The sequence below is a fragment of the Ylistrum balloti genome, unplaced genomic scaffold (genome assembly GCF_031769215.1).
Source record: "Ylistrum balloti isolate Yb309-2 unplaced genomic scaffold, AGI_CSIRO_Ybal_v1 Utg369688, whole genome shotgun sequence".
Classification (NCBI taxonomy): Eukaryota; Metazoa; Mollusca; class Bivalvia; order Pectinida; family Pectinidae; genus Ylistrum; species Ylistrum balloti.
Window position 1 is genome coordinate 340249 of NW_026781925.1, and position 27466 is coordinate 367714.

Genomic DNA, 27466 nt, shown 5'->3' on the forward strand with positions numbered 1-27466 from the left:
ATCCTCAAAATGTACATATGTCAGAAATACATGTAGAATGTAAAATCCTCAAAATGTACATATGTCAGAAATACATGTAGAATGTGAAATCCTCAAAATGTACATATGTCAGAAATACATGTAGAATGTAAAATCCTCAAAATGTACATATGTCAGAAATACATGTGTATTTGAACAGCAAAATAAAAAAAAATGATTCTAATAAAATTTCTCATAATCAGATCATTGTAGGTAAAATTTCTCATTTGTTTACCATTGCAGTAGCCCTGTTTGAGATAAATGAAATTTACATGTTACCAACATGACTACATCTATCAAAGATAAATACTCCATTCATCCCAAGAAATTTACAATTTATTTTAGGAAAAGAAAGGGTATGAAAGATTTCTATATATTATTCATAAAAATGCAGTTACTGCAGAAAAAGTGAGATGAACATTTTGAAATGGATGGAAATGATTGGAAAATGAAGTTCCAGCTTCCTTCTTCTGAAAAACAGAATGTAAAATAATAGTGACTTCAATTCAGCATTAGTCGCCATATCCTGACAACAAAATAGGTCTAGCAGATAGTCCTTAGTGTTATTCTTGTAAAACAGAAATTAAAACAATGAAAAGTATCTTATGGAATTGTAAGAAAGTTAAAAATTTACTACAAAATCTAAAAAGCTTATTTTAAACTCTTTATTTTTATAAAAAAAACCCCTTTCTTTTTGGTGTTGTTAATCGCAATGTAAACAGGAAAGTAGATAACATGAAGTATTGGAACTCTGAAAATCACACAAACAGAAACATACACAGTTAAAAAATACCTAGGTATAAGCAAGGCAGAGAATCATGCACCTCAAGTGATTTAGGAGAGAATGGACGATATGGACAAATTTAGTAGAAACCTAAACTAAAAAAAAATTTGAAACCAATAAATTTTCATGTTCCAAAGACTGTTCTTTTAATAATTTCACATCAACAGAGGAATTCAGGTATTATCTTAGCTTTTCAACCAGCATTGATATTTGTATAATAATGTATGAAAGTGAGGACGTGTGTGTGTACATGACAGGGAGGTGTGTGTGTGTGATGAAGGGTGAAAGGGTATGTGTTATTGTGTAACTTTGTTTGAATTTTGAACAATATTTGTTTTATGATGATTTCTGATTTAAGAATAGTGGGCGTGTAAATATATCAGTGCTAAATTTGTATGATAATGTAATGTTAGGTTTTTGTAATGCCTATTTATACCAATGTAAATAAAAAAAAAAAAATAAGAATTTTACATGAGGGAAGTGTGGCAGCAATTTGATCTGTGATTTTGTTGTCTCAAATTTTACTTTTTTCTGGCCAGTTATATATCAGATTAGACGTTTGTATAACCAATCATTTCGCCTTTATCTGTTAGAAATATACATTGTTCCTTTAACCCAATCTTTATCATTTAGCCTTTATCTGTTAGAAATATACATTGTTCCTTTAACCCAATCTTTATCATTTAGCCTTTATCTGTTAGAAATATACACTGTTCCTTTAACCCAATCTTTATCATTTAGCCTTTATCTGTTAGAAATATACATTGTTCCTTTAACCCAATCTTTATCATTTAGCCTTTATCTGTTAGAAATATACATTGTTCCTTTAACCCAATCTTTATCATTTAGCCTTTATAGAAATATACATTGTTCCTTTAACCCAATCTTTATCATTTAGCCTTTATCTGTTAGAAATATACATTGTTCCTTTAACCCAATCTTTATCATTTCGCCTTTATCTGTTAGAAATATACATTGTTCCTTTAACCCAATCTTTATCATTTAGCCTTTATCCGTTAGAAATATACATTGTTCCTTTAACCCAATCTTTATCATTTAGCCTTTATCTGTTAGAAATATACATTATTCCTTTAACCCAATCTTTATCATTAAGTCTTTATCTGTCAGAAATATACTTTGTTCCTTTAACCTAAATATAAACTTAGTTTAAATGTAAATATATCTTATTTTGGATAAAGATGTGACTTTTGTTTGATTTAAAACACAGTAAAAACATCAATGTACCCTTGAATGACCTTGACCCTTTATTAGGTCAATTGATGTTGAACAGTGATTATATTTATTCAGTAATATCAGTTGTTACATTATAAATTTGTGTTGGATTATGATGATGTCACCAAACAAAGAGATATAAGTTGTAAATATTTCCATTAAGGTTTTATATCAGTTTGATAAAGTATTGTTAAATTCGTACTCTATATTCTCAGTAAGAGAGACGTGCAAACACCAGAAATGTCATTCCAGTGCCAGAGAAACTGCAGATTTTATACAAATGAAACACAACACATCTGCATGTGATTTTTTCCCTAATAAAGTCCAAAAAGGAAACCTGTGAAATTTAGAATTGTTGAGATGATGTGGTGTATATTTATCTCAAATGATTCGTTTTCTTAGACATCAACCGTACATGGTATAACAAAACATTTGGGATACAGGAAATTGAAATGGATATAAAATCCTTAATTACAATTTATGTCAGGGACGTCCAGAGATGTGATTCAGACTGGACACTCCAGGCATATATTACTAATGTAAGTGATAGTTCTCATGATGTTTTTAGGATACATGTTACAGATAACTCATCATCATTGACCAACAATAACAACAAGGTTTACATTATGAGTTATTACCTATATATGGTGTTTTGTATATATATATATACACGTAAGTACCTATATATGCTGTTGTATATATACGACTGTGTTCTGATGTGAAGGTTTAGTATATAGGTCTGCTTATACACATACCCAGCTGTAAGTGTTTTCATCAGTCAATTTCCGATAAGAACTTGACATAGTTTTATGAAGTCTTTAAAGTTAAACTGGCTTTACATACTCCAGTATGTTTATATGTATATACCTTTAATGCAAAGTTATTTTTTAAGTGTTATTTAAAATTTCTGTGAAAAAACAATACTTTGCACAAAAGTAGTATTTCTTTATCATTAACCCATATGTATGTAGTGAAAGCTTATCTTTAAGTTGCTGTTGTCACAGATACAGTGTTATTTTATTCAGATGAATATCACAAGTTTCAAAAGACAAACTTCTGTGGACAGCCAGGCATTAATTATATAAGAAAGAACACATTTTTCATCAAAACATATTAAAATACCATCTGCCTTTATCCACATGTGTACACTATGTTCATATGTAGACTTCAGCCACAAATGATTCCTGTGTACACTGACATGCAGACAGGTACATGACACTTTATTATTAACTGTACAAATCCCACAGGTACATGACACTTTATCATTTCCTGTACAAATCCCACAGGTAGATGATAATTTATTATTTCCTGTACAAATCCCACAGATAGATGATAATTTATTATTACCTGTACAAATCCCACAGGTACATGATACTTTATTATTACTGTCGGCAATTTCACTGAAGTCTTCGTGTTGTTGAGTTTCCTTTTTTATTTTGATTATGTTTTATTAGTAAGGAACTCTGTCGAATCCCTAGGATCCGACCGAAGATACTACCGCAAAGTTCTACATTAGGAGTGTTGGATCACCCATTATTTATTATTACTTGTACAAATCCCACAGGTACATGATACTTTATTACCTGTACAAATCCCACAGGTACATGATACTTTATTATTACCTGTACAAATCCCACAGTACATGATACTTTATTATTACCTGTACAAATCCCACAGGTACATGATACTTTATTACCTGTACAAATCCCACAGGTACATGATACTTTATTATTACTTGTACAAATCCCACAGGTACATGATAATTTATTATTACCTGCTTTTGCAGACATTTACCTGCACTAATCCCACTGAAACGAAAACTGAATAGCATTAATTGGCATTTTTAGCACTTTTCTAAAGCAGTGCAGTGTCAATTTCTGTAGATATCAATAGTTTCTAGACAGTACAATGTCATTTTCTGTGTAAATCAATATTTCCTGGACAGTACAATGACAGTTTCTGTGTAAATCAATAGTTCCTGGACAGTACAATGTCAGTTTCTGTGTAAATCAATATTTCCTGGAAAGTACAATGTCATTTTCTGTGTAAATCAATATTTCCTGGACAGTACAATGTCATTTTCTGTGTAAATCAATATTTCCTGGACAGTACAATGTCAGTTTCTGTGTAAATCAATATTTCCTGGACAGTACAATGTCATTTTCTGTGTAAATCAATATTTCCTGGACAGTACAATGTCAGTTTCTGTGTAAATCAATATTTCCTGGAAAGTACAATGTCATTTTCTGTGTAAATCAATATTTCCTGGACAGTACAATGTCAGTTTCTGTGTAAATCAATAGTTCCTGGATAGTACAATGTCAGTTTCTGTGTAAATCAATAGTTTCTAGACAGTACAATGTCAGTTTCTGTGTAAATCAATAGTTTCTAGACAGTACAATGTCAGTTTCTGTGTAAATCAATAGTTTCTAGACAGTACAGTGTCAGTTTCTGTGTAAATCAATAGTTCCTGGATAGTACAATGTCAGTTTCTGTGTAAATCAATAGTTCCTGGACAGTACAATGTCAGTTTCTGTGTAAATCAATAGTTTCTAGACAGTACAATGTCAGTTTCTGTGTAAATCAATAGTTTCTAGACAGTACAATGTCAGTTTCTGTGTAAATCAAAGTTCCTGGACAATGTCTGGCCAAACATGTGTAATCATCACTGTTATGTAGAAGGGATATGTCTTCCTTTTGGTTCCATTGAATGATAAATCTCATTAAACAGAAGGGATGACACATTTAAACAGACATCACAAAGACAGCTCTGTCTTATTACATATATAAAACTAACTATTTTGTCTTGTATTCATTCATCTAAGGTGACTAGAATGACCTGTTGTAATGGAGTTTACTTTGAATATTAAAGTCAGTGATAATTAATTTTTTGATTAGTGATTAGATTACATTAGAAAAGACATCTGCTTCATCTCTATTTGTGATAAGTTGGTGGCTGTTCATGTAGATCACAGGTATCGATCCTCCTTGTTCTCCACCTACAAATAACTCGCCTGAAATCTGAAAAATGATGAAATCATAGTTAAAAAGTAACCACGATTATTTATTGGTATAAAATGATATTGGTACAAAGTAATATAACATAATTGACATCAATTTATTGATATATTGGTACTAAGGGATGTTTACATGAGAATCATTATCAGTATTGAATTGTCACACTTGGCATTGATAACATACATGCATACTTTGTTCATATTTATCATCAGCTGAACGTGTAAACTGACAAGAAAAGATAACAGTATAGGGAAAATGAGAAATATATTTCTGAATTGTTATCTAACGGTGACGTGACAGAAATATTTCTTGGAAAAACTGATAAGTTAATAAGGGAGATCAGATTACCATGCATCATTGGTATTCTACGTAAAATAGGGTGAAAATTGGGGTGGAACTGTCGTTGTCACAGGTAAATAGCACATACTTTATGGGTGTACCAGTGAAGGTACACAGGTTAAAAATACCAGTCTACATCATGGGTATAAAATCAGGTGTAAGGGAGTTCACGATGAGTAATATAGGTGTTTATTCTAAATGGTTCTCGTACGTATATAAGGGACAATCCTATAAAAAGATCAAATATATGACTGTGGCGTTTTACTGTTTCACTTATAAACATCAACAAAAAAGGTGTGTAGATAATTATATAGACCAGGTAGATAAGTGAAAGCTCAGTAAGAACAACCGTTACTGTGGAAACCATTAAGGTGGGTGTATTAGTGTGTATCAAGAAATCAGAAAGTATCATTAGGGGATTTTCAGAGCTATTCTAGACTTTAATAAAATAAACATAATCAGTGTTGGATTATTTTATGAAAATATGTATGAACTTCGACTGCATGGATCTTACATTCTACACACCAACAGACGGATGACAACATCACAGCTGATCCTCAATGATTCAATTCCAGGTAACCTTATATAATTTGTGAAAGTCTTTACCGATCATGATATTATGTAATAACTTAACTGTAGGTCACTTGTCCTGAAGGCAAATGTGCATGAAATCACTACCATGGTACCAGACAGTCATACCTATACAGTACATCTATACATCTCTAGCATGATACCAGACTTCTCGGAATTTGTTAACAACAATTTCAAAAAAGTTAAGAAATAGTACAATCAGGAGGTTAAAGCATTATATCTGAGTTATTATCTCTGACTTATATGTGATTTATCTCTGACTTATAATCTCTGACTTATAATCTCTGACTTATAATCTCTGACTTATAATCTCTGACTTATTATCTCTGACTTATTATATCTCTGAATTATAATCTCTGACTTATAATCTCTATTATATCTCTGACTTTATATCTCTCTCTGACTTATTATATCTCTACTTATTATATCTCTGACTTATCTCTGACTTATTATCTCTGACTTATTATTTATCTCTGATCTTATAATCTCTGACTTATTATATCTCTGACTTATAATCTCTGACTTATTATCTCTGACTTGATCTTATATATCTCTGACTTATTATCTCTGACTTATCTTATATCTCTGACTTATATATCTCTGACTTATTAATCTTCTACTTATATATCTCTGACTATATCTCTGACTTATTATCTCTGACTTATTATCTCTGATCTCTGACTTATCTCTGATATCTCTGATTATATCTCTGACTTATAATCTCTGACTTATTATATCTCTGACTTATAATCTCTGACTTATTATCTCTGACTTATATATCTCTACTTATTATCTCTGACTTACTTATATCTCTGACTTATATATATCTGACTTATTATATCTCTGACTTATAATCTCTGACTTATTATCTCTGACTTATTATATCTGACTTATAATCTCTGACTTATTATATCTGACTTATTATATTTCTGACTTATATTCTCTGACTTATATGTGATTTATCTCTGACTTATAATCTCTGACTTATTATCTCTGACTTATTATATCTGACTTATTATATCTCTGACTTATTATATCTCTGACTTATATTTATCTCTGACTTATTATATCTCTGACTTACTTATATCTCTGACTTATCTGACTTATTATATCTCTGACTCTGACTTATATGTGATTTATCTCTGATCTTACTTATATCTCTGACTTATTATCTCTGACTTATTATATCTCTGACTCTGACTTTATCTCTGATCTTATTATATCTCTGACTTATATGACTTATAATCTCTGATTTATCTCTGACTTATTATCTCTGACTTATTATATCTTGACTTATTATCTCTGACTTATTATCTCTGACTTATTATCTCTGACTTATATATCTCTGACTTATTATCTCTTACTTATACTTATTATATCTCTGATCTTATTATATCTCTGACTTATATGTGATTTATCTCTGACTTATTATCTCTTATAATCTCTGACTTATTATCTCTGACTTATTATATCTCTGACTTATTATATCTGACTTATTATCTCTGACTTATTATATCTGACTTATTATATCTGACTTATTATTTCTGACTTATAATCTCTGACTTATTATCTCTGACTTATTATCTCTGACTTATAATCTCTGACTTATTATCTCTGACTTATTATATCTGACTTATTATCTCTGACTTATTATATCTCTGACTTATTATCTCTGACTTATATTCTCTGACTTATTATATCTGACTTATTATCTCTGACTTATATGTGATTTATATCTGACTTATTATATCTGACTTATTACATCTGACTTATAATCTCTGACTTATAATCTCTGACTTATTATATCTAACTTATTATCTCTGACTTATTATCTTTGACTTACAGGACAATGAAGTGAAACTCCATATTATGCTAGTGTAGCGACTGGTTTACACCTTGACAGTATGATGTGATTAAATGTGAGGTTTTGCTTGAGGCCTTTAGCAGTATACTTCAGTGTGGCAGCACTATAAAGTTGGCTTCAGTTCCATACCTCCACAAGGAGTAAAATGTACATATCAAAGTCTACATTGTAGCTTCCACAAAGGCACGTACTTAACATATGCACTGGATCACATTCCATAAACTGGAAAACTGTCCTTAAATGATTATAGCTATTGATAGGATGTTAAACAATATAAAACCTAACTAGGTTATTCTAATTACATGTGTATAGTTAAGAGGACTCTGTAAAACTTGGCTGTTCATCATTATTGACAATCATTACATGTATGAACAACTGTTCCTCAGTGAAATATCTATTTGTTTTCACTTAAAAAACAATGACATTTAAAGCAAGATTATCAGGAAAAACCAGCAATCTTGTATTTACATACCATAGCTCTGAAATATTAAAGAATTTTCTCATTTTTGCATATCTGAATTTTTTCACTAGCCACTGGTTATATTCTAATCAAGGTTTGAGTAACAGGGACCTTAAGTCTGTTTAGAGTTACAGGACTTATATTTCATTGTTTGATCAGTATGAGTAATATTAAGGTTTAAGGACAAACCAGGAAGAAAAAATTGACCTTTTCGGCCTTCAGTGACTAAGCATATTGATATGAATTAAAATGGTAGAGACCTTTTCGGCCTTCAGTGACTAAGCATATTGATATGAATTAAAATGGTAGAGTTTGTTTCTGAATGCTAGAATTAAAAATTTCTTGATATTGACAGACGAAGTACCAGAGGTATGTTCACTTACAGGGATGTACATATACACATTTTACAGTGTAGACTATGACTAAATCCCTGACTGATGATCAGCAGGTTATTGTTGTAAGTACAGAGAGTGTTTAGGGTATATAACTTCAGTACATGACCTCATTCTCTTAACACTATTTCAGAGTTATTATATTATAGTTATTATACCTTAACCAAGCTATCGTAAGGTAAAAATTCACAACAAATTTACAGTTGTGTTATCTATTGGCTGTTTGTAGGCTAAAGTTTTGCTGTGTCTAACACTTTTTTTTGGTGTTTATAAATGGCAGTAGTGACTTCCTCTGTTGTGTAGCTGATCATGACCTCAAGATCACACCACAGATAATTCTGTGTTCCAGGTATAAGGCACAACTGTGTTTTCTGAAATCAGTTTTCTACTATAAAACACCTCCTCTAGACCACACTAATCAGTGGAGGAACCTGTTCACTTAATCATATATCCTTGTTTATTGTTGAGGGGATGGTACACAAAGTCTTCACTATTTTCATTAAGTAGGTGTCAGTGAGATGAACATGTATGTATGTGGAGATTCATCATTTATCAATATTGTCATAATTATGTCCTAGTTGATGATGAAGAGATAACGTACAAAGAATTTCTTATTAATTTGTCTTGAGTCAGTGTTACAGAGAATTTGTAATTAATTTGGTCACTTTGTCTTACATCCTGGTCAGTGTTACAGAGAATTTGTAATTAATTTGGTAACTTCGTTATACCTGCTGGTCAGTGTTACAGAGAATTTGTAATTAATTTGGTCACTTCGTCATACTTTCTGGAGAATTTGTAATTAATTTGGTCACTTTGTCTTACATCCTGGTCAGTGTTACAGAGAATTTGTAACTAACTTGGTCACTTTGTCATACCTTCTGGTCAGTGTTACAGAGAATTTGTAATTAATTTGGTCACTTCGTCATACTTTCTGGAGAATTTGTAATTAATTTGGTCACTTTGTCTTACATCCTGGTCAGTGTTACAGAGAATTTGTAACTAACTTGGTCACTTTGTCATACCTTCTGGTCAGTGTTACAGAGAATTTGTAACTAACTTGGTCACTTTGTCATACCTTCTGGTCAGTGTTACAGAGAATTTGTAACTAACTTGGTCACTTTGTCTTACATCCTGGTCAGTGTTATAGAGAATTTGTAATTAATTTGGTCACTTCGTCATACCTTCTGGTCAGTGTTATAGAGAATTTGTAATTAATTTGGTCACTTCGTTATACCTTCTGGTCAGTGTTATAGAGAATTTGTAATTAATTTGGTCACTTCGTTATACCTTCTGGTCAGTGTTTAGGATATAGAGTATGATGAATGATTAGAACTTGATCACTTTATCATATGTCCTAGTACATAGATGTCAAGGAAATGAAATCGAAAGAGTTGGTTATAGATTAATTCACATTGTCATGTGTCCTGGTCCACGAGGTATAAGTACGTGTATCGGCAGTTTGTTATTGATCTTGTCTTCAGAAGTTTCACATTTATTAAATCCAATACCTTGTAGTTCAGGGTATTAAAGTGATCTGGAATCACAGGATATCAAACTTAACACATTAACACGAACCGGAGTTTGTGGATCTGGAATCACTAGATATCAAACTTAACACATTAACACGAACCGGAGTTTGTGGATCTGGAATCACTAGATATCAAACTTAACACATTAACACGAACCGGAGTTTGTGGATCTGGAATCACTGGATATCAAACTTAACACATTAACACGAACCGGAGTTTGTGGATCTGGAATCACTAGATATCAAACTTAACACATTAACACGAACCGGAGTTTGTGGATCTGGAATCACTAGATATCAAACTTAACACATTAACACGAACCGGAGTTTGTGGATCTGGAATCACTGGATATCAAACTTAACACATTAACACGAACCGGAGTTTGTGGATCTGGAATCACTAGATATCAAACTTAACACATTAACACGAACCGGAGTTTGTGGATCTGGAATCACTAGATATCAAACTTAACACATTAACACGAACCGGAGTTTGTGGATCTTGAATCACAGGATATCAAACTTAACACATTAACACGAACCGGAGTTTGTGGATCTTGAATCACTAGATATCAAACTTAACACATTAACACGAACCAGAGTTTGTGGATCTTGAATCACTGGATATCAAACTTAACACATTAACACGAACCGGAGTTTGTGGATCTTGAATCACAGGATATCAAACTTAACACATTAACACGAACCGGAGTTTGTGGATCTGGAATCACTAGATATCAAACTTAACACATTAACACGAACCGGAGTTTGTGGATCTTGAATCCATTGTTTTCTGCTTTTATTATCGTACTTTATGTCTGTAGAAGCACGCCACTTATAAATATGTGTAGCTTGGACATTCCGTGTAAAACAGATAATTATTCACTATACGTATATTTATGGTGAACCTTTGTAATAAAGAATTCTCTTTTCATCTTTGTCTTATTTTGTAACTCATTTAATTTTATTTAATTTTATTTAATTTTATTTCCTCAGTAACAAATCTGTATTTTATATAAATTGCTGAATGTAGATTTCTGATCCTGTATATACTTATTACTGAATCCTTTCCTGTACTGATCAATGAGGAAGTAACTGCCTACATGTTCTACTTAATCCCATACTTCATTGATGTCCAGCTGACATTTGAACCTGTGTACCTCTCAGTGAAGTACATACACCGTACACGTACAAATTTCAACCTACAGTATGGTTCTTTATTTCATAAGTGATGTTTCCAAGAAAGCTCACCAAATAACAATGTCAAAACAGGTATATATTTGTACAATACCTTTCTAAAGCCTTCTATCACTATATTACCATTCTCCACATACACAAATTGTCTTTAATATGGGAAGACATATATGGTCATGAGTTTGAGGAGGACTTTCATGAAATACCTTGTTATTTTGTGCATTCTTTTAGAAAAAACAAAAAATTCCTAAAAATGTGTGCTTTACATGTACATTTAGGGTACTTATCACGAGAAAGGGTCTAATCTTCGGGATACGTCATGTTTTGTGTGTAAGTTGTGTGAAGGTGAGGTTTTCTGAGAAATCTAGCTAATCATGAAGATAAACCTGCTCATTATCACAGACCTCCTGACTCCATGTCTATACTGACTCTACACTATTTACATAGTATCTGTTGACTGAAGTACAAGTACTACCCCCTGATATAAGGAGATTGGTATCTGTCCTCATTACTTAAAAGTTTCAGGCACACTTTAAATACTGGTGAATGACATCAAATTGGCTTCATTGACATGAATATTTCTGTAACAGTAAACAGAGATTTACCTGTACAGGTGCTTGTTCTAGTTTCATATACCAGAGGCTTGCTAGAAGGAACCATCCTAAATGGATGTAGTTAAACTACTTGAGATTGTCGATCACAATCAAAGTTTGATAGCACAATAAAGATAGAATAAGGCTCAGAAAAATGCAAACTTACTTTAATTGTGATGAAAAATCTTGCACATGTTTGGATTAACATGTTTTTTTTAGCATTACTGGTTCTTTTATTCTGCCCTCAAAATGCAAATTTTAATTTTAAGTAACAATTTAAACTATTCTTAGCTCAATCAGCTGCTGGAAGGGCATGTATAGTGCTTTTGCTGTGGTGCAGGGTTTTTCATCAGCATCACATCAAATTTAAGTGAAATCTACATGATAACCATTGGCCAAGCTAGGGTGATTATGTTTAACTAGTGTGAAGCCAGTAGTAATGGTTAAACTTTGTTGTTGTGATATCACAGGCAACGTCTTGATGAGAAATTCTTTCACCAAACTTAAAAATGTCTACACAATAGGGTGTCCCTTGTCAGGTTAGGCAGAGGTAGGGTGAAATATTACACTTTATATACAACCTAGGGGGCTATACCTTGTTATCTATCTCCATCCTCTACTTGGCTACAGGTATATAAACATAGGTACAAAGACAGCTGCCTTAATATAGGTCAAGAAATGACGATCTAGAGGTCATACAAGACAAGTTTGTTATCGTAAAAGCTTTCCTACCGATCAAACTCCAGTCATTTTACCTCATCATTCTCATCATTATCTCATTGTAGGTGATCAGATACACTGTATGCTGTTGTGTCTTTTTTCTCATCTGTCATATCCTCTCCTTGCTGTCTTTTTCCATATTGCAGAACAAATTTTATTGGAATTTGAGGAGCAGATTGAAAGCCAGATTTGAACTTATATCTAATAACAACCATTTCCATATATTGACATAGGCAGTGTGAGGTTGATTGACTCATTAAATGTGGAAGATATAGTCTCATGAGAGATCAGAGATTGTTCTAGGATAGAAAGATTTTAGCTTGTGTCTGAGATTACACCAGTGTGTGCTGATACATGTACTGGTGTGTGTGTGTCTGGTATTATGGGATGTGCTTTCTTCAGTAAATTTATGCACATTCACCTTGATTTATCTCAACATATTGTGATGTCATCTTCAAGTTATACAGATATACTTGTAGTTTCTAACATTCTTGAAAGTTTTCAAAACTACTCAACAGAGTTTAACCTCACTCCCAGATCATCAGGTGAGATATCCATGGCAGTTTTGCCTCATGTAAATTACCTCCCCTTTTTCATTTGAGGTTGTTATATAAAAGGAGGTATGATATAAAACAGACTGGTTATAAAAGTATGTTTAATACATTGTATATTGTAGCTATAGACACCCAATCAGATGAGGATGTGACAGACAGCAGACCCAGAATAAAGAGGAACAAGTCGGAGGATGACCTTGACACAATTAGCTGTGACAGTCATGATGAGGTAACCTTATTAGCTCTGTCTCCAAAATGTCTTCTGTATTATATATAACAATATGAAAAGATCCTAACATGTTGAATATCGTTTGGTCTCTGCATGCTCTGTCATCTGCTTTGTGATAACTTTTATCATTAAGACCCTAGTATTATGAACTTTTCAAATCCTTTTTAGTGGCATTGACAGATCTGAGGAGAAGCATGGTCGACAGATATGAGAAATCTCTCATCTGAAGTCCTGTTTATTTTTAGTTAGTAGAATGACAGATGACAATCTTGGAAATCGGTACAGTTTGTAATCACTGTCTTGGATTTGGACATTTATGACCAAGTACATATTTCTGAAATTGCACACAAGTGACCATGCGACAGATCTTTTAATACATTGTAAAAGTTGAATTGTCATTTGTCATTATTAAATCAGGTTGAACATTGATCAGGATAAGGAGAAACAAGTGTTTGATTGTCTATTCCTCATCTGTTTCAGTTGGATGTGGTGGACCAAGAAGAAGAGACAGAAAAGTCACGGAAGCTGAAGATGAGGAAAATCCTTGTGAATGGAATACTAGGGAGCGAAGAAACCTACCTGTCATGTCTGGATGAACTTGTTAATGTAAGTCACAGGTCATTATTAGGTCAGAGGTCAATGAGAGTCATTGCTAAGTCATTGTTCATTGAAAGTCAGTGGTCATTATTAGGTCAGGTGTCAATTTAATTGATCAGTTTAGGTCAGAGGTCATTGTAAATTTTCATTATTAGGTCAAAGGTCTAAGGATTATACTAGTGAAGGGTCAGTACAGCTGATCATTATGTCCATGAGTATATTGCCTAGGCATATGTTTCAGCATGTTCTCTCAAAATGATGACAGCTTACACAAAGGTTTGATCTGAAAATATGATCACATGAGGACAACATAGTATCACGTCTTTATAAATTACAGTATGACTGTATAACTTTGTATGCAATTTTGTGCCACATGGATAATGACCTATAGAATTTGTCCTTCACTGCAGTATTTTTACAGTGTGAAAGTGACTGTTAATTAGACATCTTGTGATGTAAACAAAGAGACACGTAACTTTCAGGATGAGATTTTTGAAGTTCAGCACTTCCAACTGAACCTCAGAAAGCTTACCTTCATGCTCAGACACTGAAGTGAAACGTTTTATCATTGTTTCCTTTTGTTTAGAATTCTTTGTGACATTTTGTTCACAGTTCAAGCGTAAGTTACAGCTAGGCTGTGAGACAAACCCCATGTGTTCCTTCGAGGACCTAACAACGATCTTCTACAAGGTAGAAGACATCCATGTCCACCACAAGTCATTTGTGTCCAGTCTGAAAGAAAAAGTTGACCACTGGTCAGATGATCAGGAGATCGGAAAAATATTCAAGGAACTGGTGAGTTCTTCTTATGAGTTTTCTCTATGTAGATGCTACAGTAAAAGGAATTAAGAATTTTTTATCTCCGACAAATGATTAACTTGATGAAAACAAACACAACATTGTTTACCTGTTGTTTTATCTTTCAGATTGTGTTTTTCCCTACTTATAAAGAATTTGTTGAGAACACTAACAAAGCCTTGGAATGTGTTACCAAGTGTAGTAATGAAAACCCTGACTTCAAAAAAATGGCTCTGAACATGGTAAGTTTGAAAACTTCAGTAGATACTCTGATTCAGTTGTCAAAGATACGCATATGTGTGAGTTTTTAGCCCACCATCATCAGATGGTGGGGTATTCAAATCGCCCTGCGTCCGTGGTCCGTCCATCCGTAAACAATTCTTGTTACCTCTATTTCTGGGAAAGTACTAGATGGATCTTTCTCAAATTTCATATGCAGTTTCCCCTTGGTCCCTAGTTGTGCATTGTACCTTTTTTGGACTGATTTGAATTCAAGATGGTTGACAGGCAGCCTTCTTGGATTTTGGAAGTAAAAGTTTGTTACCGCTATTTCTGGGAAAGTACTGGATGGATCTTTCTCAAATTTCATATGCAGGTTCCCCTTGGTCCCTAGTTGTGCATTGTACCTTTTTTGGACTTATTCAAATTCAAGATGGCTGACAGACGGCCATCTTGGATTTTGGAAGTAAAAGTTTGTTATCGCTATTTCTTGGAAGGTTCTGAATGGATCTTTCTCAAATTTCATATGCAGGTTCCCCTTGGTCCCTAGTTGTGCATTGTACCTTTTTGGACTGATCTGAAATCAAGTTGGCCCACAGGCAGCCATCTTGGATGTTGACAGTAATACAGCACAAGCATATTTTCTTCGATATTCTATCATATTGATTCAAGACCATGGCCATTATCAACCTGTAACTGACTGCTATCTAATAATACTTTGGGATTTGCTAATAGGTGCTTAATGAAAATATCTTGTGCCATCATTGAGTACATTCAATGAAGACCAGTTCATGAACATTTACAAAACCTGTAACACAAAAAGAAAATAAACAAATCTTCAAGAACTGAAAACAGATCCTCAAATGGTGGGCGCCAAGATCCCTCTGGGATCTCTTGTTTCTTCCTTTTTTCTCCTCATTGCTTTTGACTTTTGCATTACTGTGATACATGTATATAAAATACTGTACTGTTTTGTTTTACTAGAATTAAGTAATTACATAGATTTATTACCACATGTTCCTGCTATCCAGTTCAATGATTTAGCTGTTAATCTTAATTCAACACTTTCCACACATGTATCTCTGAAGGTCAGGGGTGGAGATAAAGCAACTTCAATACCTCTATAGAGGTTACGCTGTCAGTTACTCTCTGCACTGAAACCATCCTCGATACTCCAGGGGTTACGATTACTACATCCTCGATACTCCAGGGGTTACGATTACTACATCCTCGATACTCCAGGGGTAATGATTACTACATCTTCGATACACCAGGGGTTACGATCACTACATCCTCGATACTCCAGGGGTTACAATCACTACATCCTCGATACTCCAGGGGTTACAATCACTATATCCTCGATACTCCAGGGGTTACAATCACTACATACTCGATACTCCAGGGGTTACAATCACTACATCCTCGATACTCCAGGGGTTACAATTACTACATCCTCGATACTCCAGGGGTTACAATCACTACATCCTTGATACTCCAGGGGTTACGATTACTACATCCTCGATACTCCAGGGGTAACGATTACTATATCTTCGATACACCAGGGGTTACAATCACTACATCCTTGATACACCAGGGGTTACAATCACTACATCCTGGATACACCAGGGGTTATAATCACTACATCCTGGATACACCAGGGGTTATAATCACTACATCCTTGATACTCCAGGGGCTACAATCACTACATCCTCGATACACCAGGGGTTACAATCACTACATCCTTGATACACCAGGGGTTACAATCACTACATCCTGGATACACCAGGGGTTACAATCACTAAATCCTTGATACTCCAGGGGTTACAATCACTACATCCTCGATACTCCAGGGGTTACAATCACTACATCCTCGATACTCCAGTGGTTACAATCACTACATCCTCGATACTCCAGGGGTTACAATCACTACATCCTCGATACTCCAGGGGTTACAATCACTACATCCTCGATACACCAGGGGTTATAATCACTACATCCTCGATACTCCAGGGGTTACAATCACTACATCATTGATACACCAGGGGTTACAATCACTACATCCTTGATACACCAGGGGTTACAATCACTACATCCTGGATACACCAGGGGTTATAATCACTACATCCTGGATACACCAGGGGTTATAATCACTACATCCTCGATACACCAGGGGTTACAATCACTACATCCTCGTTACTCCAGGGGTTACAATCACTACATCCTCGATACTCCAGGGGTTACAATCACTACATCCTTGATACTCCAGGGGTTACAATCACTACATCCTCGATACTCCAGGGGTTACAATCACTACATCCTCGATACTCCAGGGGTTACAATCACTACATCCTCGATACTCCAGGGGTTACAATCACTACATCCTCAATACTCCAGGGGTTACAATCACTGCATCCTCAATACTCCAGGGGTTACAATCACTACATCCTCAATACTCCTAGGGTTACAATCACTGCATCCTCAATACTCCAGGGGTTACAATCACTACATCCTCGATACTCCAGGGGTTACAATCACTACATCCTCGATACTCCAGGGGTTACAATCACTACATCCTCGATACTCCAGGGGTTACAATCACTACATCCTCGATACTCCAGGGGTTACAATCACTACATCCTCGATACACCAGGGGTTATAATCACTACATCATTGATACTCCAGGGGTTACAATCACTACATCCTCGATACTCCAGGGGTAACAATCACTACATCCTCGATACACCAGGGGTTATAATCACTACATCCTTGATACACCAGGGGTTATGACCACTGCATCCTCGATACACCAGGGGTTACAGGACAATCAATTTCATATGTTGGTGATGATATTTAACAACAAATAAATATAGATGGGCTTATTACAAGGCATGGACTTACTGCCTGATAGTACTGTATTTATTGTTCTCAGTCATTAAGGTTATGCATACCTAAGTTTGTAAAAGTATTTCATTAATTCTGTACAAACCATTACTACAGTTTTCTGGTGGTATAAATTGTCTTCTTTATTCAAACAGAAAATTGCAGGACCACAAAGTGGAGAGAGAGTGGTGTCTTCATTAGAAGGTGGGTTTGTTGTTTAATTCTACACGTAGTTTGTTACGGAAAAATAATTGTCAACAACATCTGTTCCTAAATCGTAATACTGAGAATCCACGTAGAGAATAATTCTGTTTAAAAATGATTCAAAGATAGCAAGTTGTGTGTCAAGATTTGACATGAAAAAGAAGGGAAATCATTGTGTTAATATTCATGTTTATTCAGATTGAAAAAGAAAAAGTAATATTTATGAAATAATTCGCATGATTTAAAATTCAATGGGCTGATAGGTTTCAGATCTGTTTTTCTGTATCATTACATGAAATGGATTTTACTTACACAGCTAGATGGAAGTTATTTTTTTTTTTTTTCAGAAATTTTGTTTAAGCCTGTCCAAAGATTACAGAGAAATACTCTAGTTCTGCATGTAAGTATGACTGCTTTTCAGTACCTAACACTATCATACATCTACAATGAGCTGAAAGCACACTCCTTGAAATATATGTTTCACTAGATTTCTATGCTCACTCAGTTTGGAAAAAAATGGGTAGTACTGAAGACCAGTTTTGCAACATTTTGATCGATCAAGTTTTGATTAATTGAGACTTGAAAAGTGTTACAACTTTCAGTGGATTTTTTTTATGGAATAATGAAAAAATTGGATTCCAAATAATGGAATGTATCAGGATGTCATTTTTCAGTTGAGGAAATTGAGAATTTTTTTTGTTGCCATTGTAACCGTGGTGTTGAATTTTACAGGATTTGATCAAAGTAACACCTGAGGATCATAAAGATTTTGCCACCCTCCAGGGGGCGCTAAAGATTGCTGATCATAATTTACGGAACTTTGGAGTTGATGAAGAAGCTAATGCTAAGGTAACAAGTTACTGAATATAATGATAAGGTAACAAGTTACTGTATATAATGATAAGGTAACATGTTACTGAATATAATGATAAGGTAACAAGTTACTGTATATGATGATAAGGTAACATGTTACTGAATATAATGATAAGTTACTGTATATAATGATAAGGTAACATGTTACTGTATATAATGATAAGGTAACAAGTTACTGTATATGATGATAAGGTAACATGTTACTGAATATAATGATAAGTTACTGTATATAATGATAAGGTAACATGTTACTGAATATAATGATAAGGTAACAAGTTACTGTATATGATGATAAGGTAACATGTTACTGAATATAATGATAAGTTACTGTATATAATGATAAGGTAACATGTTACTGTATATAATGATAAGGTAACAAGTTACTGTATATAATGATAAGGTAACAAGTTACTGTATATGATGATCAGGTAACATGTTACTGAATATAATGATAAGTTATTGTATATAATGAAAAGGTAACATGTTACTGTATATAATGATAAGTTACTGTATATAATGATAAGGTAACATGTTACTGTATATAATGATAAGGTAACAAGTTACTGTATATGATGATAAGGTAACATGTTACTGAATATAATGATAAGGTAACAAGTTACTGTATATAATGATAAGTTACTGTATATAATGATAAAGTAACATGTTACTGAATATAATGATAAGGTAACACGTTACTGAATATAATGATAAGTTACTGTATATAATGATAAGGTAACATGTTACTGTATATAATGATAAGGTAACATGTTACTGTATATAATGATAAGGTAACATGTTACTGTATATAATGATAAGGTAACATGTTACTGTATATAATGATAAGGTAACATGTTATTGTATATAATGATAAGGTAACATGTTACTGTATATGATTATAAGGTTACATGGTAAGAAGTTTGAAATAATCTATTAAGAAGAAATGATATTTTTTTTCTGAAAGTATGGAAGTTAATTATTAAGAACAAAAAACCTATATTGATTTAAGGATAAATGATGAACCTTTGAAATAAGTATCTTCTGATTAAATAAATCTTCAAATTGTGTCAAAAGACAAATTTGTCAGTTATAATTACATGATTGATGGTCTTCCCAAACTGACAAACTGTAATTAATTATTGAAGTCTGAGGACAAACATCATCTAGTAAAGAGTGGATTTGTAGTGGAGATGGATGGTAGATCTCGTAAGCTGAGGTACATGTTCCTGTTTAGTGATGCCCTCGTGTGTACCAAACACAAGATCAGTGGCAGGTAAGTAAAACACCATCACGTCATATCATTGTTATAACATGTCATTAGGGCCATCACGTCATATCATTGTTATCATTACAATCTTAACAGCCAGTTAATACATAACATGTCATTAGGGCCATCACGTCATATCATTGTTATCATTGCAATCTTAACAGCCCGTCAACACATAACATGTCATTAGGGCCATCACGTCATATCATTGTTATCATTACAATCTTAACAGCCCGTCAACACATAACATGTCATTAGGGCCATCACATCATATATTTCATGATATTAGATTAGCATTCCTGTAACTGTTGAATTTTAAAAAACTGCTTTATGGAATTACGACGTAATTTCTAATCAAAAATAAAAATAATTTGTTACACCCTGCATTTCCAAACTAAAATTTGGTAATTCACAAATTTTGTTTTAAATTTTGAATCCAAAGCATAACTTTTCATCATTTTCAGTGGTATATAAGAGTGGTTAGGTGACTTCACAATGTTGTACTTGAAGTATGGTCATATCATATGGTTTTCTTAAGAAAGTAAACTGCTGAAATTATGTAATTGAGTGAAATTCTCGTTGATTTCAGACATAAACCACGTTCGTTTGAGTGTAAATGGTTCGTACCAGTGGTAGAGATAACAATGGGACAAAAAGGTAAGATCTATAAAATCTTTTTTATCCCGAAAAAAATGAATAAATAATCAGAAAAAATGCACATCAAATGATTTTGTGTTGATAACCATCCAAGCCAGCAATAGTAGTTTTAGAATTTGACAAGTTGTTTTTTGTCTTAGTATAAACATTCCTATTTTAGGTATAATCATGTGTTAGTATTTTACACATGCAAACAAACAAAGTTGTTTAAGATGTCAGTTCACAATTTTCTGCTTTAGGTGACAAAGTGTACGACTGTAAGGAAGATATTGATTCTATGAAGAAGAAGATTGTCAGTTTGAAAGCTGAGCTGAGGTCAGAGATGCGCAATGCTGAACCAAACAAAGATGTGAGTATTATCAGAGAGTACAAGTCTGATCTAAACACATGGAAATAATTCCAATGGTTTCTTAATGAAACAACCACAGCTGTATACATAAATATGAAATTTGCATTTATAATCATGTCCGACAGAAGTGACAATTATCGGACAGTAAATACCATTACTGATATGACCATTATGACAACATAACTTGTATCCACGCTGGCATAGAGATGGCAATGACACCCCGTCAAAGTGGATTATCGTAATAAACAACCTGTTTCGGTTAAATTTTAAGAGCATATACATAAAACCTAAAATCATGTAGGAAAATGTAAACATGATTATTGAATCGTCCTGATTTGAAATTTATAGTTGACATAAATGAAAGTTTCATGCAGGCAAAAATACCATTATCACAGATAGAATGTGTTTATGATATGTTTGCCTGACAGTTCAGTGCGTAAGGAAACATTTTCTTAATACACTACAGGTGTCTGCCCTCTATATGATAGTGTTAATCCCATGTGTATATGATGGTTTTCGGGAAATATTTCCGAGAGATTTCCACTCTGAAAATTAGGTCAGCCAATCAGAAGATTTTATTTCAAACAGAATGAAAAACTATGTTTGAAGTAGATAATTGAAAATTTTGATTAAATCAACAGAGATGGTCGCTAGCAGGCAAAGTCCAACAGAGATCCATAGACAAACTTCGCAAGAAGATAGAGGAGCAGGTAGGAAGCAAAAATCAATTCCCTTGTATACATATTTCATAAATAATTAAAAGTATATTTATGTCATGCCTTAATAACAAATCTATATGCATATTTTAAAATGCAACCTACATCTGAATAACCTTTTCAAATCCCAGAACAATTTTATTTTTAGAAGCACTGAGATTAAAGCTGCTACAAAATGCAAGTTTACAGTGTACTGAAAATATTCTCATTCATTTCCCTTCTTGGTTTTGCCACAACTTCCTTCTTATAGAAGATAACATATAATGAAGACCACAAACTTCTTTTTGAAATTGTGAGTTATTGACCTTTATTTTACCTGATTTATTCACCAGGAGGCGTCACTTGTCCTAGCTTCACCACATTTGCCAATCACAATATCTGCCAAGGGAGGTAACAAGTATGTAATACTGCTATCCAATGACTTTGAACGAGAAGAATGGAGGGATGCTATTGATAATCAACAGAAACATCATTCCCCACAGGGGCAAATTCATCGTAAGTCAGCTGTAAATCCACAGTGAAATCACTAGATTCTGTTATTATCATATGTGTGATATTTCCTTGGGAACTGTAGTTGTGTGTGATGTTTATTCTGTTATTATCATATCTGTGATATTTCCTTGGGAACTGTAGTTGTGTGTGATGTAGATTCTGTTATTATCATATGTGTGATATTTCCTTGGGAACTGTAGTTGTGTGTGATGTAGATTCTGTTATTATCATATGTGTGATATTTCCTTGGGAACTGTAGTTGTGTGTGATGTAGATTCTGTTATTATCATATGTGTGATATTTCCTTGGGAACTGTAGTTGTGTATGATGTTTATTCTGTTATTATCATATGTGTGATATTTCCTTGGGAACTGTAGTTGTGTGTGATGTAGATTCTGTTATTATCATATGTGTGATATTTCCTTGGGAACTGTAGTTGTGTGTGATGTAGATTCTGTTATTATCATATGTGTGATATTTTCTTGGGAACTGTAGTTGTGTGTGATGTAGATTCTGTTATTATCATATGTGTGATATTTCCTTGGGAACTGTAGTTGTGTGTGATGTAGATTCTGTTATTATCATATGTGTGATATTTCGTTGGGAACTGTAGTTGTGTATGATGTTTATTCAGTTATTATCATATGTGTGATATTTCCTTGGGAACTGTAGTTGTGTGTGATGTAGATTCTGTTATTATCATATGTGTGATATTTTCTTGGGAACTGTAGTTGTGTGTGATGTAGATTCTGTTATTATCATATGTGTGATATTTCCTTGGGAACTGTAGTTGTGTGTGATGTAGATTCTGTTATTATCATATGTGTGATATTTCCTTGGGAACTGTAGTTGTGTGTGATGTAGATTCTGTTATTATCATATGTGTGATATTTCCTTGGGAACTGTAGTTGTGTGTGATGTAGATTCTGTTATTATCATATGTGTGATATTTTCTTGGGAACTGTAGTTGTGTGTGATGTAGATTCTGTTATTATCATATGTGTGATATTTCCTTGGGAACTGTAGTTGTGTGTGATGTAGATTCTGTTATTATCATATGTGTGATATTTTCTTGGGAACTGTAGTTGTGTGTGATGTAGATTCTGTTATTATCATATGTGTGATATTTCCTTGGGAACTGTAGTTGTGTGTGATGTAGATTCTGTTATTATCATATGTGTGATATTTCCTTGGGAACTGTAGTTGTGTGTGATGTAGATTCTGTTATTATCATATGTGTGATATTTCCTTGGGAACTGTAGTTGTGTGTGATGTAGATTCTGTTATTATCATATGTGTGATATTTCCTTGGGAACTGTAGTTGTGTGTGATGTAGATTCTGTTATTATCATATGTGTGATATTTCCTTGGGAACTGTAGTTGTGTGTGATGTAGATTCTGTTATTATCATATGTGTGATATTTCCATGGGAACTGTAGTTGTGTGTGATGTAGATTCTGTTATTATCATATGTGTGATATTTCCTTGGGAACTGTAGTTGTGTGTGATGTTTATTCTGTTATTATCATATGTGTGATATTTCCTTGGGAACTGTAGTTGTGTGTGATATCCGTATATGATACTGAGAGAAATTGATATAATTTTCTAGATTGTTATTTCAATCTTCTTTTCATATTAATAATTGTACTTGTAATAAGTAAATATTCAAAATTAAGTATTCTTTAAATTAAACTTAGATATGAAAATAAGGCATGTAACATTTTCATTCTTGTTGAGTATGTCGGTGTTGACAGTATGTTTGCTATGTTTAGCTGCCATGCAGAGACAGCTCAGTATCCACGACATCCAGACGATGATCAACGACAGCAAACAGGTGAGAAATTCATAATACAACAGTTAGAAAGAGTGTGGCTTATACATAGAACAAATTAAAAAAAATATTGGTTAAAGTCAGCTTTGTGGCTGACATACAGATGCAACTTATAACCCAGAAAATACTGTAAACAAATAGATCTGAAACGATCACAAATGTTTATCTGCTTAAAAAATAACCAAAAGAACAAAAAAAAAGTCCTTAATGAGACTAAAACCATATTTTCTGTTTCAGTTACCACAGGTGAACAAGATTGGAAATGTTTTAATGAGAAAAGGTGAGATAGAAAAAATTGTTTAGCAATAAGTTCAGGTTCTGTAATCAGACCATCCATGTGTATCAGAAAAATTGACAAATTTTAATTCATTGTCTGGTAATTATCTCCCCTTCCTGACTTTGAGTGATAAGTAATATGATGTTTATATTAGGTTGGATGTAAGTTAACTATAGGAAGTGTAAACATGACAAAGGAGATTAGTGAAGCGACATAATTTGATCTTAATTTGGACATGTTAAATCAGTTTATACCTATTTTACAAAATTAATATACTCTAATTTATAATAATCAGTAAGTGACCATGCCTTCAATGTATGATTTTTACAGTTCTGATTTTTTTAAATGATTGTTTTTTCAGATGAAGAAATGCTGAATGGTAATCTGAATGTAACAATTCACACTCTGGCGGGAGTCGACAAACTGTGTGGTACGTAACCAGGTCAAAAACGTCCATGTCACTTGCTTCTCAAGCCATACCACAGATTAATTAACAGAGTAATTATGTGATCAGTGACAGTCGCTGTTTAAACTGATTCTCTCTAGTCATGTGACCGAAGGTAAAACTGATTCACCCAGACTCCCAAGTATTCTGACATCACATCTAGTCTATCATAGTTCTTTTATTCCTATTTGTTGGAACATTATCAAGAAACACATGTGTGAATGAGATCTTATATAATCTAAAATATAGCCAAGATCTAGTTAAATTTGACCAATTTCATGTGACATTTACAATTACATCACATGACATTTTCAGCCATACATCACATGACTTTTCCTGTCCTACATCACATGACTTTTCCTGTTACATCACATGACACTTCCTGTCCTATATCACATGACATATTATTTTTAAGGCTTCATATAAAAACTGATGACCAGCTGATACTGAGAAGTACCATTACTATGGTTATAGGACACCTGTCAAAAGGTGCCTGGAGGAGACACTCCTCAAAAGGTGCCTAGAGGAGACACCCCTCAAAAGGTGCCTGGAGGAGACATTCTTCAAAATGTGCCTAGAGGAGACACCCCTCAAAAGGTGCTTGGAGGAGACACTCCTCAAAAGGTGCCTGGAGGAGACACTCCTCAAAATGTGCCTGGAGGAGACACCCCTCAAAATGTGCCTGGAGGAGACACTCCTCAAAATGTGCCTGGAGGAGACACCAATGAGAGAGTTTATTGGGGACTTCAAATCTTATTAGAACCTTTATATCATTCTGTAGATTTGGAGACATTTGTTGTTATAGTACTGGTTTCTCATCAGTTAATATCACTTGCCTAAAACATCTCCATTACAGAAGTATTTTGTCAGCTGGAGCTGGACTCCTATGGACACTTTTTCATGAAGGCACGTACAACCACAAGCTCAGTGATACATGTCGGAGACCGATCGTGGGACGAGGACTTTGAGCTAGACCTGGATGGTTCACAGACCCTGCGAGTCCTTTGTTACAAGAAGGATGGGGCCATGGATGAGTTGATTGGCCGCAGTGCATTGGAAGTAAGCACAGATACAAATGTTTACAGCTTTACAAACTAGTTGTAGTTTTGATTTAAATATTTTATATGTTTACATTCATTCACCACATTTAAGTCCACACTTACTTAATTCTCTTTGCTAGAATCAGTAAGAAATTGTCTTTTAATACTAATAATAGAGATGACATGTTAGCCACTGCAGAATATAGTGATACATAGGATAGTATAGTACAATGGTATCCAGTTTCAGCTGAACTATGTATGATTTTGTGTTTCCTGAATACTTGTATGAAGTATTTGTCAGACTTTGTTTTTCACAATACTAATATGAAATATTTGTATGATTTTCTGTTTTCTGAGTCCTTGTATGAAGTGTATGTACTATGAATGTATGTACTATATATGATTTTGTATCTGTATGTACTATGTATAACTTTGTATCTGTATTGACTATGTCTATACTGATTTGTAGTTGAGTAGCAGTTGGTTAAGCAGTAATTTCAAGGAACAGAAGATATCCATGAATGATGTAAGTTATGACAAGTTTAAAAAACATTGTCTTCCTAATAGAAAGAGAAAGAAATCATTGTATTTAATATTATCTCATTATTTTAATAAAATGAAAATTTCCAAAGATAAATCCTTGTTCTTCTATTCAGAATGCCATATATACATAAACTCAGAAACTGCATTATATTTTAATTATATCAAGTTCTTTTATGTTTCAAACTAAAAATAAAGGTTGTAAATATTACTGGTATATTAATCAAATTGTCCTCGTTAACTTAGTGAAAATGAGATTTATGTATTAAATAGCTTGCCCTTACAATCTCGGTGAGACACACTCCTACAAGTAAAACCCTAAAGAGGCAGCCATCAAAGATACAAGGAGGTGTCTTCGGTGTCAGGTTAAAGAACATTATCAGGTAAGACATATCCTGTCATTCAGTACCGCACATATATTCACGAATATTATAAAGTTATCAGACAATAAGCCCATGTCTGGTAATAAGCCCACTTCACATATTTTGCAGTTTTATGAGAAATGCCACAAAGTGTTATATTACTGGCCTACAATATGCCAATATTCATACACTTGGCTGCAGGTGATATGTTAGAGTCCTTATGATGTCATGCAGAATAAATACGATCACTTTAAAACTGAGTGTTTTTGTACAGACATCAATTCTATGTATTACTGTGTCTGGGAAAAAGATATTAATAACAAGCATTGTTAAAGCTATACATGTTTAGTGTTGATAATGATTTTCTATAAATAGTAACAGTGACATTGATCTTGACCCAACGAT

At 33.5% G+C, this 27466-nt stretch overlaps 1 protein-coding gene across 1 annotated transcript in view; it reads left to right on the forward strand.

Moving 5' to 3' along the window:
- Window positions 1-27466, forward strand: part of LOC132565038 (active breakpoint cluster region-related protein-like) — a 37239-nt gene that overhangs the window by 4467 nt on the left and 5306 nt on the right. Inside the window, exons 2-18 of the mRNA XM_060229643.1 lie at window positions 13411-13517; window positions 13998-14123; window positions 14727-14909; window positions 15041-15172; window positions 18532-18615; window positions 18948-19064; window positions 20231-20358; window positions 20942-21009; window positions 21249-21358; window positions 22000-22068; window positions 22407-22573; window positions 24352-24400; window positions 24635-24677; window positions 25036-25104; window positions 25976-26178; window positions 26629-26685; window positions 26973-27082. Of these exons, the coding sequence (XP_060085626.1) occupies window positions 13411-13517; window positions 13998-14123; window positions 14727-14909; window positions 15041-15172; window positions 18532-18615; window positions 18948-19064; window positions 20231-20358; window positions 20942-21009; window positions 21249-21358; window positions 22000-22068; window positions 22407-22573; window positions 24352-24400; window positions 24635-24677; window positions 25036-25104; window positions 25976-26178; window positions 26629-26685; window positions 26973-27082 (1822 nt within the window). The remainder of the gene's footprint in view (window positions 1-13410; window positions 13518-13997; window positions 14124-14726; window positions 14910-15040; window positions 15173-18531; window positions 18616-18947; window positions 19065-20230; window positions 20359-20941; window positions 21010-21248; window positions 21359-21999; window positions 22069-22406; window positions 22574-24351; window positions 24401-24634; window positions 24678-25035; window positions 25105-25975; window positions 26179-26628; window positions 26686-26972; window positions 27083-27466) is intronic.